Here is a 17,800-nt window from a genome sequence, read left to right on the forward strand (position 1 = left end):
TGATGGGCGTGTGTTTGGCGTGTGTTGAAGTGTCAGACTGTCAAATATCTATCAATTCCCTTTGGTGCAATATTAGACAATGTTACCTATTCTGTAAAGTCCTGAAATGCCCCTTGTTCTACTATGTTCAGCTTCTTGCCATACCTCAGGATATTGCTGAAAATACAGCTTTTGCATTGAAGAGATTCATTAGTCACGTATGTACACAGTTAATAGAATTTTCATCAAACAGTGACTGCTTTCTAAAGTTAAACACACGTACCTCAGAATTTTCGATGGCTATCAGTCCATCTTCTTCACGGAGTAACCTAGTTCTCGCGAGAGTTGCGAGAACTAGGTCGAGACTTGCTTTTGCATGTATTGTCTTCTCAGAGGGTTTTGGTGAATATTTCAACCATCACAACACCATCACTTGATTTAAATCATCAAATCTTATAATCTTTAATCTCTTAAAGACGACAAAAATCAATCACAATATTTATAGTCTGGATACCAGAACCCCACCGGATCTCAATAATATCTATCATGTTTATCAGGGTCTAACTCAGGGGGGCTTCATGTAGGTTTTACTTGTTGGTCCTAGAGCCGAGGAGTTGGGCTGTATAGGCCCTCGAAACAGTCTGACATCTAGGCTACCATATTTCGAATTAGAACGATAACGTTTTCCATTTGTGTCACTTTAAACGCATATCCTTTTATTCTGACTTAAGTTATGTCTTTGACATCTTACATAGGTCTAGCAAAAGTTATAAGCATAAACATCTAGGCCTATACGTATGTCTTGTTTTAGTTTTATGTTGTCACAGTGCTAGTATACTTGTCATTATTATACAGTTGTAGTCTACATGTAGTAGCTGGCTATATAGTCTACATGAAGTAGCTAATGTTAGCTAGCCTTAGATTTCACAGATGTAGTAGTAAGAGCTTGGGCATGTACTATCATTCCAGCGGTAGTCCTTATCCGGATAAATGTGAACACAGTTTTCCCTTGTACCACCGTTTGGTTCCTTTGTACCCCAGAACCCATCACCAACCCGCAACGTACCATCATCCCAAACCCACAGCCCCTCTGTCTCCTGATCACTCAGCCCGATCCAGGTGTGTGCTTTAGTTGTAGCTCTCACGTGATTGGCCAGGAAGTTGTGGGTCTCGTTATTCTTCACTGTTGCTAGGCGGCCACCCTCTTCGTGACAAGTGGCCCGTGACTCGTTGTAGGGTTTACGATCGACGGAGAAGCGGTAACACTTCCCCATGAACAGCTCATAGCGAGTAGGACAGCTGATGGCAGAGCCTGCAGTGTCAAGAATGGATAGTTTTTTTTCCAATTAATGAGTGAATGGATGAATTGAATATATATATATATATATATATATATTACGTTGTCATCAGTGGCGAATTGTTTGTTAGGCCCAGAGACGAGATCAAGTCCCCTGACATGCTCCGATGGTGTGGGAAAGGGCACAAGTCAAACTCGCTACCTAGCTTTAATTTGGTTATGGACGTCCTTCGGATAGACGATAAAAGGAGGTTTATTGCTTAAGGGTCACAACTCGGGCACGTTAAAGAACCCATGAGACTTATCAGAAAGAGTGCTTTCCGATGTGAGTAAATGATATAAATCGTCCTCTTCAGCTCAAATGAACAAACCTGGTGTGTTCAGCCATGAGGTGGTTCACTGGGTACACTTGACAAACAATGAAGTTATAACTTATGACAAGGACAATTATGATACCTGTGTTACTGATCATTTGCTCGAGCAGTGAAACTCGTTCCTTCAGACTGTCTGTGATCGTCTTCTGTTCAGCCAAAAGACCTAACAGTTGATTCTGCAAAACATCCCTATACATTGAATTTTTATATACAAAATTAATAATGAGTTTTGGACAGCGGAGGCTTAGGTCCCAATTGCTCCGGTTCCGTCAGAGATGTAGCCCCGGTCGGGTCCAAAAGTCACAAATTTGTCCCAATGGACTGCCGGATACCGCAAATTACATATCGGTACCGGTGTTCGCGGGTAGTTCACGGCGTATCTTTGTTACCGGGTCCCAGGTTCATGCACAAGTCTGTGCGGGCCCAAAAATACCCAGGGAATCGGCAAGATGCCCTATAGGGCCACGTAGGCGGCACGTCCGTAGGTGCCCCCCCCCCCCCCCCCAAAAGCCCGTGAACTGCCCAACAGGGATCAATTATATATCCAGGACTTTTTCCAACACTTATGAACAAAGATTTACATGGATTTTTAAGTTCACTTGCCTTATAAGCTACTTGTATAAGATACCAGACACCTAGGAGATAAATTACCTGAGAAGTTTTTGAGTCGTTCTGGAGTCTTGTGATGTGCGCCTGTTGAGCAATCAGCACTGTCTGGAGGTCTGCAATGTGCTGTAATCACCAGAATTATGGTACATGTATTTATATGAAATGGATGTCTCATTAGCTCGACTGGTAGCAGCCTTAAAGTTGTGATCCTGGTTCTAATTGTCTAAAGTTGGTAACTGGCTGGGAGACCTCGGTTCAATTCTGCGTAGGGCACCTCGGTTGGGGATGTACCCGTCTTTTAGAATGGCCCCTTGTCCGAGGAAGTACCTTAAGCATGTAAAAGGGGAAGGACTGGCCACCTCTCCCTGTAAAAAATGGTACAGAAACAGCAAGGACGCGTGTTAACCTATGTGCCACGGTACCTGCAGTATCATTTGCGTTAACTACCAAAATATAAGGAAGTATATATACATGTCTTTGGTACAACAAAGTACTATGACATATGTATTTCAATTCGTTCGAAACATGGACATACATTTATATCAGCGCGAAAAATGCAAAAATGATAAATCATGCTCATTGCAACCAATGGTCAGCTAAATAGCTGTCGTGATACGACATCACAGACCTTAGACCTTATAATCAAAGTCAAGCAACCTCACGATCTAGCCCTGTAGCTGGCTTCCACAATCCACCGACATTGTGAGAGAAGTGCTAGTTGACAGTTTGCCAAGTCAACAGATCAAAAACTAGGCACTGCTAGACTCCCTGTTTCCACCACTTCTACAAACGCTATCTTTATGTCCTCATTTTGTCACTAATTACCCGTATTTGGTACACTAACAGCGTTGTTACTACTTGCGTAGCGTTTGAGGAGAAAGCATTTCGTAACATTGTTAAATTTCCAGACATACAAAAAATGGCTGACATACCCCGTCGAATTGACAAGGCTGACCTCCGACGTTCACCACCGGATTGCAGACGCATTTCTCGTCAGATCCTCCTTCATCGGATGTTGAAGGCAGTCCCTGGCACCCAGTGGCCAAAACCACGAGAAACAAATACACCAAAAACATTGTGCAATGATTCCACTGTACGGCTGTTTTGCGAACACTGAATGAAGTGAAATGGTTCAGGAAAGACTTGAAGGAATTCAGTTGTGTCTGGAATACGTGGCGACTGCGTCAGTGCTTATGGCAAACAGCCAAGGGTTCACAGTGTTCAGATCGTACCTTGTACCTTGCACTGTTGTACCTTACCCAGTAATCCAAGGTCGTGGGGAGGGGGGCACTTCATGGTCGCGATCAATTTTAATCACATGAAAAAAAAAGTCTTTTCATCTGTCAAGTTCAAAGATAATGAGTAGAAAGTAAATAATCAATGGAATGGATGCATGAAAAAATATCTGATACGTGTTTATTACATTTGACTTGTTACAACTTCGTATCAAAGACGACCATAAAAAGTACGTGTTGCTAATGGTAGTTTCATCCGTTAAAGTGCATTCGTGTAAGGTTATCAAAAGCTGGCAGTAGTAGTAGTAGTGCAGTAAATAGAATGAACTTAAACATTGAAAAGTTATTAATTACTTTAACGTTATATAATTATGAAATATAAAACTCGTGTAGTTGGCAAAGTTTGCTTTAAAAATACAACGGATATCTTTTGACATCTATTGTGGTTAACTGAAATATGAAATTAATGTAAATATCCCAGTGTACATGATAGATAATAACCGCCGTGGTTCTCTTAAGTATAGTACATATAGAACACCTATTCTAATTTCTTTTAATACATTATAGTTCACATGCTAGAAGCAGTAGGTGCAATTTCAACCATATCTGTTAGGAACGTTATGATTTTGATTTGTTTGTTTTTCAAATCATATAACGCCAGTTCACCTTTATCCGCAGGGTAACCTATATCCGTTCTTTTGAAGAACAAGGTATTCAGGGATATCAAGGCGACGAACGGTGGTTTCAAACTGCAATATTTTGTACTGCTGAATTTTGCATTTAGTACAATTTGAAATCGCCGTCCGTCGATATCGCTATTTACGCCGTTTATCATCACAACGGATGTAGGTTACCACGCGGATAAAGGTGAGCTAGCGTTATATTCATTGTCACATTCTTGAATACGAAACATGGGACAAAAAACGCATGCTGGCGGGGGGGGGGGGGGTCATAGGGCTTGTTCTAGTTCTCCCTCCATCGAAGTTAACAAAAAATACCAAGGAGCAAACAACAATGATATTATACAATAGCAGATGACAACATTCGAAGTTCTAATTGACGTGCATGACAACCGAACGACCTGGAGGTCAATTGACTAGGTAGGTAGGAAGCATGTTAATGTTTTAGCTAAGTCATGCATCTTGGATTACATATTGGGGTACTAGTACATCTTGGGGTACATCTTGTGGTACATCTTGGAGTACATCTTGGGTCAGATCTTACATTACACGCATTCTTCCCTGAGAAGTGGTGGGTGCTCACTAGGAACACTACTCCTCCTCCTCGGCTCCTCCGTCCTATCCGACAGTACAATGTCCGACCGGTGTCCGAGTGGCAGAAGCACGACTTCGGTATCCCTCGGGTGCTCGGGTCGTCGTTGTTCGGCCTCACTTCGGAAGCAGTCGGCGACGTCGTACTTCATCGGGATCTTCTCTCGTTCGAAGAGCAGCTTGAGCAGGAGGGAGACGACGACGATCGTGAGGAAACTGCACAGCATGGCGAAGGCACGGAAGGGGAAGAGCTGTAGTCCTTCTGCCTCGTCATAATACGGGTACCTTGCAGAAATAAATGCATGGAGTTACAGGGAGACTAATTCTAAACTAATTTTAAACTAATTTTCAAAGCACACCTCAGTATGATAAAGACACCTTTATGCCGGTATCTCACTAATAGAGACTGGGTTGCCATCAAATTTGAACATTTCTGGCTAACACAAAGTAGCATAATACGAAACTTCAACAATGGGTCAAAGGTCGTTAGAAGTCGATTTCTGTGAGCGGGACGGGGCCGATATCGACTTCTAATGACCTCTGTATCTCATGAAAATATCGATTCACCGATCGTGAGTATCGACAATTGACTTTTTTACTTGGACAACACAGAGTAGACTCGACCGGTCGACCAATCCAACGGCCTTAGTCAAGAATATTGATACATGTTTCATGCAAATTAGCCATGAGAAACCGTTGCAAGCTTACTTGATGACAGGATCGATGGATAGCAGACTCTCCCCTCCGCATATCCTGAGGACCATCCCCACGATGTAACCGCACAGAGAGCCGTAGGTGTTGGTGAACTTGAGGTGCACCACGCACACCAGCTGGGGAAACAGGATCACAAACACCAAGTCCCCGCACAGTAAAAACAGCCCTGTGGTCAATAAAAAAGGTGTAGATAGCATTTAGTAAAGGACTACGTCACATTTCAAAACCGGGGCCCGGCCGGGGTTTCGTTTTCACAAATAGCCCGGCCGGGTCCCGGTTTGGAAATGTGACGTTAGCCATGCCCGGTCAGGAGATCTGTTAAAAACAGGCGTCATTGAAATAAGCTGTGACGGCAATAGGGATATAAGGTGACTATTGCTCTCCTAGCTCTTACCATAGATGGATTTGACAGTCAGCGCCAGAGCCGTTGCCATGGTTCCCACGACAAAGAGTGACAAACGTATCACCCACACGAGCTCTGTCTCCGTCGCCTAGAATATAATGGAAAAACAATATATTTCCCTCCTACGGTGGTATGGAGTGAAATATAAATATTGCGATTCGAGTGCAGGTGCATCCCTCTGTTTCCAGAAGTAGCGGTTATCTGGCAGACAAAACATTCTTTTGATGGGCTATTTTCATAGTAAAGGATATGAAATTGTAAATTGAAAGTTTATCTTTGTTCAATGGTAGAAGTCATTATTGGACTAGTCAAACTGTAATGTCCAAAACAAAAAGATTTACAACCATTTCTGAACAGAGACGGTGGGCGCCATAGAATTCCTTCAACTTATGATCCACTGCTTACTGAGTCACGTGTTCTATCTGCATAACGTGACGTCACGACAGCAGTGGATTGTTGATTCTTTGACTAGTCACTGCTAAGTCGAATATTTGGGTGAGTCCAATTTTTGCGTTGGATATTGTAACAGACTATAGTCCAATAATGATATTAAATTTTTTTGAAAAATCGCCAAACAACTGCCTTCTGTCTGAAGATGAGTTTGTAGACGTTCCGTGCGAAGAGTGAGCTGGACGCCAGGACCGAGGAGTCAGCCGAGGACATGACCGCTGCTGACACGGCGCCGAGTCCGAAGAACGACACCCACGTCGGAGTCAGGTACTGCAGGACTAGGGGCAGGATCAGGCTAGCTTGTCCTTCAACAGCCGGGTCCTTGCCGTATGCTGTTTTGGGCCAGTCTGGAACAGTCCGATGAAGGAATGTTAATTTTTAGCTACCAGTGGCGAAAGAACCTGTATACGTAACTATTGTATTTCAAAACCGGAATGCATTTCAATTCTAAGTGTCTCTCTAACGACCAGGAAAGAAAAGAGCTATCGAGCAGAACCCACAAAATGTTCCAAACGTTTACTGACGAAAGAAAAAGTACTAGTGGGACACTCCGTCTTGAAAGAAGTCGAAGTCAAAATTCTTAGATTGTAGCTCTCAGCAGTTCATTTATTACTAGAAAAGTCACTTGTTTCCACTTGTTACCATTGTTATCTATGCCAAAGTCTTCCATGTTCTCTATATGTTTGCATATATTCTGTATGTTCCATGTTGCAGTTAGCCCTCGGGCAAGAAGTAGCAAATACATTAACTTTCCATGTGAATCAGTCGTTTGCCTTTGCTCCGACTGAAACAAAAAAGCTAGAGAAAGTAAGAAAAGTTAAATGTAATCAGAAACTCCAAGGGGGAGGGGGGCATCTTCCTTACCTGTTGAGGCGCCGATGGCTCCGATCAGTATAGACGGGATGGACATGATGACGCAACCCAGGCCGGCCGCGATGGACAACCACTGCGCACGCGCAGGAGACTTGGAGGAGAGGACACGTTGGAAGTAACACTGCCATGGAATCCCGCCGCACATCTTGATTAAGAACATAAGGAAAGAAATATTTATCAACCCCTTTATTTAGCCTTAGGGCCACAATACAACAGTGCGAGCACTAGAGCAAGTTGTCTAAGTCTTGCAGTTGTGTATGTGCTCTACACATTACAGGCCATTGCAGCATTATGCCTGCCGAAGTACTTAGGTAAAAGCCTGGTCCCTTCCTTATTTCCGTCAAGAATCTCTATGTCCCACGGTCGTCTCTAGTTTCCGCAGTAATGGTATGTACTTTTAATTTATGCAATATGAAAACTCAGAAGCTATCTCAAGGGGTGTTTGGTTCATGTTTTTAGATTAGTAACACAAAGGTGAATTTTAAAAGATTGCTTTAAAAAGCCTTACAAAAAAGGCATTGAAAGCGCTTCAAAATCCACTTTTCATTTTGATGCAATTGTGGTTAAATGCAGGTGAATGCTAATGGTTGTTGCATCTGTTTCATTTGCAGAAAATATTTCGATCCAAAACATAATAGAGTTACTACAATATTTTTCCAGCAGTTACAGTTTGTAGATGCATAGTTACATACCTCCAAATTTTCGATGTCTTGCAGTACATATTGTTCACGGACTGACCTAGTCTCGCGAGAGCACGAGACTTCGTCCGAGACTTGCGCAGATGATAATAAAACAAAACGATAATCACCAAGAGCATGGCAAAGTCTATCCACACCCCCGTGTACTTCATGTCCCACGTCCCGTACCAGCCCGCCGTCTCTGTCTCGTTGAATGTTCTGTTGTAGACGGAGGCGTTTACAGGTGTGTACAGGAGCCGTGTCAGGGTGGTGGTCCCGATTTCCGACACCAGGGGGTTCGTCAGGGCGAACGGGATGGAGATCCACTACAGCGTTACAAAGGATGCAACGTTAGCAATGTGACATAACAAGGGTGCCTTACGTCTAAATAGGGTCATGAGGATAAAGGTTGTAAAATAAACTTCTTTGATGCTGTATACGTACCTTACCACCCACCCCACAAACGGAGTCCCTTCCTCCCTCCATCTCTTCCGTTCTTGTAACGCTTTTACCTCCCCAACTGAAATCAGGTACCCATTTTTACACCTGAGTGTAGTCAGGAAAGTAGTGTTAAGTGCCTTTCCTGGGGACAGAGCGTCCTCACCACTAGGCCATTTGATGCCACCAATGGCTGCATTTACTCTTATCGCTTCATGAAGAATATATTGTTATCTTCTAGATGGCTGTGAACGTTACGTTTCACTAATTAGAACTGTAAAAAGTCTGAAATCTCCTAAGCGACTAATCCTTTACCAATAGACAGACCATACGTTTCCATCAGAACCTTCACCCCGAGTACGCATGTACAGCGCCAGGAATTGTGGGTAATATATCAAAGGTGAATGCCCCTGACTTGTATAAAAGTTCTGCCAGTGTCTCAAGTCTCATTTATGTTTCAGGGGCCTTCACATTTGACATATATATATATATTACCAATAATTCCTGTCGCTGCGTACTATAGGAACGGTAAAAACGGACATACCAGCCCGACAAATATGCAGAACAGTTGTAGGACGTCCGTGTAGACGACGGAGTACAGCCCTCCCAGTAGGGTGTAGAAAACTGCGATGGCGGCTGAGATGATGACTGACAGGGTGAAGTTTAGCCCCAACACTACGCTCAGGGTTGCACCTGGACAGGACAAAATACAATGCAACTCTAGATCTTATTTTGTAACAATGTATTCTTAAAACAAGTCACGTAGTACGTGCTTTGATTGAGAAAGCTTGAAAGCGTTGATGGCGCTACGTACACTCATTGATCTTGAACGAAACAAATAACGCTAGAAGGCTCCAATTTCTCCATAACCCCGGTCATTAATATCCTATACACTACCCGCATCCGGGATATAGGTCTCGTTCTCAGGGTATTGTGCTGTTTCAATAAGCGCGTTCTTGGCTCCAAGTACGCATGTGCTGTGTTGTGGTTGTGGGTAGTGTGGGTAATTTGTCAAATGTGAATGTCCCTGAGACGTAAACAAGACACATCTGGTCATTGTTATGCAAATCTAGACAATGGTCGAGAGAGAGAATTGTTTACATTACCCACAGTTCCTCAGCACATGCGTACTCTGAATTCAAAGTTTAACGTGCTTTGATATTGAAAAGATTGAGAAACTGTGAGCTTACCGAGAGCTGCTAGGATAGCTCCGCACCAGCAGACGTCAGCCAGCAGGGCGGGGATGAAGAGCAGCCCGCCCATCCTCTCTCCGTACCGCTGCTGGAACGGGTCCAACATCGTCACGTACCCCTCGGCTCGCATCTTCTTGGCGAAGAAAAGTCCCCCTGTTTAAAAGACCATGTCATTACCTAACGCCCTTTTTCACGCAGCAATGCATTTCTTCGAATCAGAATTTTTAATTCTAGGATCAAGGAGGTTAAAAATTGTTTTTTTTATCTCCTTGCTAGGATCAAAGAAATATATCTTCATCTTGATAAAAGAATCTGATTACAAAGCGTGGCTTAACTTTCTTTCAGAAATAATGTTCAAGAATTACTTGTATTTTGATCACTGCAACACAACAGAAATGGCGGATTATGTAAATCTATCATATGAGATTTCTACTTGCCCAGAACGAGACCAATGGAATAGCCAAACGGTGCTTGACACCAGATGAACCCTTGCAGGGGGTCAAAGATCACTTCCGCTGTTCCATTAATGTAGCCTCCACCCACCCACGTCGCTGTGAAAGAATAGCGAAAAACAGTGAAAATAGAGCAATACGGAGATGTTTGTATTCTTCACTACTTGTACATTTTGTAAATAAAGGCACAACTGTTACAGAAAACTACCTTAGCACACAAATTACATAGCAACACAACATATGTCAGCTGGACTTATAACACCGTATTCTTATGCGTGTCTGGTATCTACAGAGGGCACAGATAGTGAAATACCGTTCCGCTGTACGTGTGTACAATCTAGTTAACAGAAAGTGTCATTGAGTAAACCAAGCCAAGTGTGAGTACCATATCTTAAGTTATTATAACAATCTAATGCAAGGTCACGCTTCTACAAGAATTTTGCCAGACTAGCTCTTCGTTTTGCAGGCGTGCAGGCAATTTTCCGCACTACTTTCAGCAAATTATTCTTTTATTTCTTTTTCGAAGACAGGACTGCGTAAAGCACATGCAAGGCACAAAAATCAAAACAGTTTACACACAAAACTGATAGATAAAAACAAAACTCATATTTATTAATCACGAAACTTTGGACCCCCTTTAGACTGACAAAGATGGAGTGTAAGTTATGTCTGTTAGCAGAACTATGTTTGTGTCAACAGCGTCCAAACAGAGGTCATGCGTTTCTGTGTAAACAACACGCGTGCTTTACGATTAAGGTCATCTCAGGACACGCGACAAAGAAACCGTTTACGAAGCCATATAGAAGTGTCATTGTACTATAGACCACACCTGGCCGTCTTGGGATAGAAAAAACTGGACACCTGTTACTGGGAAGGGTTTAATAGTTCACTACATCCTTTGGATGGGTACGGATGCGTAAAATGTTCTTGTCTTGTCCAAATTGAAAGCAATGGGTGTTAACACTCATCAATGTTTTTGTCTACTTAAAAGACAAATCTTACGTTCATAAGTTTTCAACAAAAGTTCTATAATAAAAGGCCAAACGGATATATGATATTCTATGAGGCTATATTATGAGACTTTACGTGAAAAAAAATATCACAAATACTGATCTAAAATTTAGATGCGATGTGACAGGTGTTCAATATAAAAGAGAATGTCACCACTCATAATATGATCATTATGTTAATACAGAAGGTGGTTAGACCTGCAGCAAAGTATGTAGATATCAGTACGTAGGTATCATGAACACTTCCCGGTACCAGAGACGACTCAGTCTTGTAGACATCTTCGAATCACGACGCGACCGGCTGATTATTTTTCTTATTTTTTTCTCTCTTAAAATTGGGACCAAAACACACTGAGACTAGTTCAAAATTCAAGTCAAATCGAACAAAGACATGTTTCACATTGGACATCGGATCAAGGAAATTTGGGTATAACGACGCCGAAAAAAACCCACACAAACCTAGCCATACAAAACCGTGCCCTACCTGAAAATGTACAGCAATACAGCACCTACCAGTCATGGTCATAATCCCGACGAACACCCCGATGTCCCGTCCGGCCAGCATGACACGTTCGCTCCGAGGGGTGCCCTCTGCCTCCTTCGATGCCCCGCGACGTGCAGCCCACACCCCGATAGCCAGAATGGCCAGGTAGAAAATAACAATCGCGATAATTCCTGGGATATTTACAGCCATCTTTCTCAACTCACAATCTATACTCTATCGAGGAAAGGTTAACAATGATGACTAAGTCCAAAAAGTTGTCATGTACCTCCTTATGCACTCTCTTGTCGCCTCCTATTGGTTGTTCCATATGACGTCACATTGATTGACAGTAAGTCGGTCGTCTCGGCTGACTACCGGTCATGTGTAACCAGGTGCACTCACCGTGTAATTTCATTAAAGCTGTCCTTGAGGTGTTGACACAGTCTGGGGTAAGACCTGTTCAAGGGCACATTTCTTAACATGGGGCAAAGGCATTAACCCCTGCCCCATTTGTGATTTGCATTTTGGGGGCTGAATTGACCCTATTCGATGGCAACACTTTAACAATTTTAACTCTAGAAAAGGTTAAGAATCCACATAAAGAGCCAAAATCTGAGTGCACGTTAATCTGGTATATTGTCTAGTCAATGTGTTACACACTTTTCTTACACACATTTTCAAGTTGCACGTAATGGTTGAATCTTGTATGTTACCTGCAATTAGCCCACGGGCAAGAATTTGCAATAAAACTTGTATAATCTCTTTCTTACCATTAGTTATATATTGTTATATAGAACAATCCTAAGTTTAGTCCTGGGGGTCGCTTACAAGAAGCAAAATATAATCAACAATTCTTTCTTTCTTTCTGTCAAAAAGAACATTCTACTGATAGAAAAACACAAACGACGCGAAAAGCTCAGTTGCATGCTATAGCAATGCTGGATACAGAAAAAAAACCCGCTGCGAATGCATAGATTTGATAAAGCTATATTTTCAGTGAGTATTGAAATAAAGCATACAATTACAATGGTCATGAAGTCACGATTGCAAGATCACAGTTTGTTTTGGTTTGGTTTGGTTTGTTTGGTTATACAGATCTCCATTAGGGACTGATATGTCACTATTCTTCCTGGATTCCGGTTGATTTGTAGAGAATCACCAATTCTAAACGGAAAGATTTTGCACCATCACACACCGCACCATCGCACGTGTGGGGGCTCTTTAACGTGCCTGGGGTATGGCTCTCCCCAGACACGGGACCTCAATTCTACAGTTGACAGCGGTATACATAGTGAAATTCTATGTATCATTTGTGAAGGCGGCGATCTCTGTAACTACAGGGCTGTAGTCCACATCGTCTCTGGCTCAAAATGTTCGTTAATAACCCCGTTAGCCATGTTTGGTTCCTCGGTATGTGTGAGCATTTCTTCCGCTGTGTCGCTGAAGCATCCCGCAATGTCGTACTTCATCGGAATCTTCTTCTTGACGAAGAGCAGCCTGGTTACGTGGGAGACGAGGATGATCGTCAGGAAGCTGCAGATCATGTCCAGGGTCCGGAAGGGGAAGAGCTGCTTTCCGGTGGTCTCGTCATAAAATGGGTACCTTTGTAGAGGGTATAGGAGTAATCAGACAGTGTGTGGCACTAGTATTTGTGGCAATGCAATTAATTGTTGACAACTAGCCTGGGTAACATCCTACAGTGAAGCCGTTGGCTCAATCTTTTTGTTTGCTATCCACGTCGTTAGCAAGTGAAAAGACTGGGGCAGAGGTTATACTGTGGTGGATTGTACCCAGGCGCTTAGACTAGTTGACAGTTTGATGATATAAAAGTTGCCATAGCAAATCTATTTGCTAAACACACACACACAAATCTGTCAACTTTCAGTACCGTCTAGCATCACATTTGGCCTGTAAGAATTCTTGCAGAAGTTTACAAATCCCAACGTTGCACTACTATTCCAAAGCCCATGTGTAATGAACTAACGTTCTTTCAAGTAAAAATGATACACATACTTACTTGATGAAAGCTGGAATGTACAGAAGATCTTCTCCTCCCCCTAGCCGAAGCACCAGCCCGATGACGTAACCACACAGCGAGCCGTACGTGTTGGTGAACTTCAGGTACACCACGGACACCAGCTGGGGGAAGATGACGACAAACACCAGATCCGAGCACAGCACGAACAGTCCTACAAACAGGAAGGATCTTTGTAGTAGTGACGGCTCATGTAATAAAGAGTGATGTACTAATGTGGGATTTAGTTGAATTTCAGATCATGTTCTTGTTTAATCCTGTGTTCTAAAGTGGCAACCACCAGATATCATTGAACGTAATCATAGCACCACAATGAAAAGGGGTGTAATGAAGGTACGCTATGTACAAGTAACGCTATCAGATTGAGTTAAAAGAAATCAGACATAATGACGTCATATTAAGCCATTACGACGTCACATTTCTTACAAAACTCATTTTTGCGTCTACATCAGTCTTCTAAAATTTTGTGGCTATATGATAAGTCGTTTACGAGTTACAAGAGTTGCAACAATTAGAAGAGGTTGGCCTCAAAAGCCTCCCCCCCCCATGTCCCTGATTGACAAAAAATACCGGTCTGAATAGTGTTCAAGACACAGAAGACAGAAGAAGAAAGTCATGGGGAATCTGCTAAAAAGGAAGTAGAGCATAAAGTAACTCTATGTTTATGATTTGCTTCCTCCTTACCATAGACAGACTTGACAGTGATGGCTAGAACAGACGCCAAGGCAGCCACGACAAAGATGGCGGCACGCATCACCCACACAGTCTCTGTCTCCGAAGCCTACAAAAACAGTTATGCCATCGTTTATGCAAAAAACTACTTTAAGTTAAATCTTGTTTTCATATGTGAGTCCTCGCCACTGTTGAACAGTCAGGCGCTGATGAGAGAATCAAAGGCACGATGCCACTCGATTCTAGGGGAGCTTTATTCAATATGATGCTTTTACACAATCATACCATGGTGGAAGAAAGAGACAGACAGAGAGAGAGACAGAGAGAAAGACAGAGAGACAGAGAGACAATGAGACAATGAGACAGAGAGACAGAGAAACTGTGTGACCCTTGACATCACTCATTAACATAACTTTAACATAGTGGCGCCTCATCTTCCATGATTTGTCATCGTGGTGTTCTCCTACCATCTTTCCATCTCGCAACAGTCTTCTCAATTTTTTTTTCACATAGATCTGTATTACTAAATCACAAAGTTCTTCATACATAATGACCATCTGTCATCTTCGTAAGGGCTATATATACTGACTGGTTTACAGTGCACTGGAACCAGGTGTTACAGGTTTACAGTACACTGGAAATAGGTTATGCAGTCCCAAACGTAAAGTATTGCTACATCAATAGATTGTCAGGTAACAGTGGTTAGATGATGCGGTTCCAAATGTTAAGTATTGTTTTGTATATGTATATACAAAAAAAACAAACACATAGAGTTAACAATGCTGATCTATACCTTTTGCCTGAAGAGAGGCTTGTAGACGTTCTTGGCAAACATGGAGCTCGAGGCCAGGACCGACGAGTCCGTGGACGACATGACGGCAGCTGACACGGCACCGAGTCCGAAGAACGCCACCCACGTCGGAGTCAGGTACTGTATCACCAGCGGCAGGATCATCCTCTTTTCTCCTGCAATGGCTGGGTCTTTTCCGTATGTAGTCTCCGGCCAGTCTGTTGTAGGAGAACGCAATAACAGGAGCTTATAAGAAAGGCGACAATGTTTAAAGTCTCTAATTGGTCACTTTAGGCTAGCTATGACCAATACCCCTGGCACAAACAAGACTCATTTTCATATCATGACAAAGGTAAAAGATAAACTAAAGGGGAAACTTTTTAAAGCCCATTCTCCTACGCAGAGACATCCAACTGCGCCAGCAAACCGCCTCTTGTCTGTACTCTGCTATCTCAGCGGTCACCATCAAACCAGTTGTCAGCCAATCAGACAATAGGCCTTTCAGTTTTCAAAATGGATCTCACATATATAAAGGGTACGCTCATTGATATTTATAAGCAGGGAGGCCAGGAACTGATGCTGACGGTTGAGATAACAGAGTACAGATAAGAGGCGGATTGGCTGCCGCTGTTGGATGTCTCTGCGTATGTAGGAGAATGGTAGAGCTACTCGTACACAATATTATACCATTAGGCTCGCCCTATAGTATTGTGTGCGAGAACAATGAAATAAAATACAATAAAATAGAAATTTTACAAACACACCTGTAGAAGCACCAATAGCACCGATCAGTACAGAGGGGATGGACATGATGAAGCAACCAATGCCAGCCGTGATGGACAACCACTGCGCACGCGCAGGAGACTTGGAGGAGAGAACTCGTTGGAAGTAGGCCTGCCACGGAATCCCGCCAAACACCTTATACACGAGAAGAGAAAAAAACAATAGATCTTAGAGTACATTACTCTAAGTCACTGCTGCCAATCTATGTTTTTTCCCGTAGGAAAAAAAAAATACTGATTTTACGAAAATTCTTTTTGTTTCTTCAGTTTCTGTCACTACTCAATCAGAGCTTAGATTGGATACTAGCTGTTTATTGTAACTATAAGGATTATTTCATATTTTTCGTTGTGCCAATTTTTCACTCATACATGTACATAACATAATATAGTATAGTCTATAATTCGCACATACTACAATAGGGTCTGATGATATATAGTAGTGTGTGTGAGTAACGTGACAAAAGGCATCGGGGAAAAACATTCTGCATTTTCAAGAAAATTTTGTCTTTCTCGCATTCTGGCAGTCCTTCCTACGAACATTAATCGCTAACATTGTTTTTACGTATAGAATCTCAATTATTTGTAGGAATCTCGGCTCATAATCATTATATTTTAAATTTATTTTTTGAAGAAGTGAACACTTAGCCTGTGTTTACACAATATCTCGCTGGTGCTGGGTTTAATGACCCCTTCTAGGTGGTTGCAAGTGTAAGGCCGGCCGCTAGGAGCGCGATTTTAGTCAGGCTTGTACATTGTGTACTTGTTCACACGTTTGCAACACGCGTAAAAAAAAAACAACATCTGTACCCACCAGCAGCATGGCATGGTCGATCCAATATCCGGTTCTCTTGATGTCCCAGACGCCTATCCAACCATTGGTCACTGTCTCGTTGAAGGTTGTATAATTCGCGGATGCATTGACAGGTGTGTACAGGATCCGAGTCCACGTGGTGGTCCCGATGTTGGCTACCAGAGGGTTGGTCAGAGCAAACGGGATGGAAATCCACTGAGAAATGAGAAGCAAAATGACATATTATTGTCCGTTTGACGTAACGCTACTTCACCTGTATCTGCGAGTAACCTATACTCGTTGTTTTAAAAAACAGAGCATTTTGGGATATCAAGTTGACGGCCGCGCGTGGATGCTAATTTCAAATATGTTCACTTTTGCAGTTTGAAAACGCGCCCAGTCAACTTGATATCTCTAGATACCCTGTTTTAAAAGAAAACGGATATAGGTTACCCGCGGATAAAGGTGAACTAGCTTTATTATTGCATAATGCGGCTGTATTTGCTCAGCAAACAGATATGATACTTATATCTAAGAATGTAAAAGTGAAACAATAAACACTAGTTTGAATAAAACTATTTCTAAGACATCCTAATAATGTTAAGAAAACTTACCAGTCCGATGAATATGCAAATGAGCTGGATAACGTCAGTGTAGATGACAGAGAACAGTCCACCGAAAAGCGTGTAGGAGACGGCAATGGCGGCTGATATGATGATGGACACGTTAACGTCCAGCCCAAGGATGACAGTCAAGGTCGTGCCTGAAGACGGAAATGATCCGCATTTACTGGCGAATGGATGTGGAAACCATGACGAAAAACGGTTATGTTAATATGGATTATGGACTGCATTGCAAAATTCATTCAGTCCGCTGACAACGATGGTTATTGCAAATGCCAGGTCGTTCATACAGCGGCTGTTGTACCTTTAATGCTTTGGTCACAATTGAGAAAAAGGGCCCATCCGGGCACTTCACGAGCTGTTTTCTTTCACTTACGGGCGTGATCCCTACGTGGTCCCGTGGGACACCCTGCCTCGACTGGGTCTCGGGTCGATTTCAACTTGGAGTTAAAATCAAACCCGGAACCCGGTAACGAATGAACGCCATAAGCTAATCGTGAACTCATCGAGAGGTACCCCATCGGCATCCGTTAGTCCATCAGGACAATTTATGGCTTCCAGGCCTGGCCAAGATTACACCCACTATCGGCACCGGTGCAAAATTTGACCAACGGATTAGTACTTGTGTTGTCTGATGCCGTTGCGCCGG

At 42.7% G+C, this 17,800-nt stretch overlaps 3 protein-coding genes and 1 long non-coding RNA gene across 4 annotated transcripts in view; all 4 read right to left on the bottom strand.

The window, feature by feature from the left end:
* Positions 1–521: 521 nt before the first annotated feature.
* On the bottom strand, positions 522–1,288 carry LOC118428303 (C-type lectin domain family 4 member F-like). Its single transcript, XM_035838328.1, has one exon. The coding sequence runs from the start codon at positions 1,251–1,253 to the stop codon at positions 897–899; it is 357 nt and encodes a 118-aa protein (XP_035694221.1). The 5' UTR covers positions 1,254–1,288; the 3' UTR covers positions 522–896.
* Positions 1,289–1,479: 191 nt separating this feature from the next.
* LOC118428305 lies at positions 1,480–3,423 on the bottom strand. The gene is made up of 3 exons (XR_004832636.1): positions 3,192–3,423; positions 2,302–2,382; positions 1,480–1,826 (listed from the first exon to the last, which is right to left on the bottom strand). It is a non-coding gene; the product is annotated as an uncharacterized LOC118428305 (long non-coding RNA).
* A 2,083-nt stretch (positions 3,424–5,506) lies between these two features.
* On the bottom strand, positions 5,507–12,233 carry LOC118428304 (high-affinity choline transporter 1-like). Its single transcript, XM_035838330.1, has 8 exons — positions 11,489–12,233; positions 9,951–10,064; positions 9,511–9,666; positions 8,865–9,013; positions 8,014–8,208; positions 7,197–7,350; positions 5,874–6,679; positions 5,507–5,645 (listed from the first exon to the last, which is right to left on the bottom strand). The coding sequence occupies exons 1-7, from the start codon at positions 11,667–11,669 to the stop codon at positions 6,432–6,434; spliced, it is 1,197 nt and encodes a 398-aa protein (XP_035694223.1). The 5' UTR covers positions 11,670–12,233; the 3' UTR covers positions 5,507–5,645; positions 5,874–6,431.
* A 145-nt stretch (positions 12,234–12,378) lies between these two features.
* The window catches only part of LOC118427542 (high-affinity choline transporter 1-like), a 6,738-nt gene continuing 1,316 nt past the window's right edge, over positions 12,379–17,800 (bottom strand). Inside the window, exons 3-10 of the mRNA XM_035837379.1 lie at positions 17,143–17,291; positions 16,706–16,744; positions 16,550–16,624; positions 15,721–15,874; positions 14,960–15,174; positions 14,179–14,275; positions 13,477–13,648; positions 12,379–13,061 (exon numbers count right to left, since the gene is read on the bottom strand). Coding sequence (XP_035693272.1) covers positions 12,794–13,061; positions 13,477–13,648; positions 14,179–14,275; positions 14,960–15,174; positions 15,721–15,874; positions 16,550–16,624; positions 16,706–16,744; positions 17,143–17,291 — 1,169 coding nt within the window. The 3' untranslated portion in view covers positions 12,379–12,793. The remainder of the gene's footprint in view (positions 13,062–13,476; positions 13,649–14,178; positions 14,276–14,959; positions 15,175–15,720; positions 15,875–16,549; positions 16,625–16,705; positions 16,745–17,142; positions 17,292–17,800) is intronic.

The sequence above is a fragment of the Branchiostoma floridae genome, chromosome 12, assembly GCF_000003815.2.
Source record: "Branchiostoma floridae strain S238N-H82 chromosome 12, Bfl_VNyyK, whole genome shotgun sequence".
In the NCBI taxonomy this organism is placed as follows: domain Eukaryota; kingdom Metazoa; phylum Chordata; class Leptocardii; order Amphioxiformes; family Branchiostomatidae; genus Branchiostoma; species Branchiostoma floridae.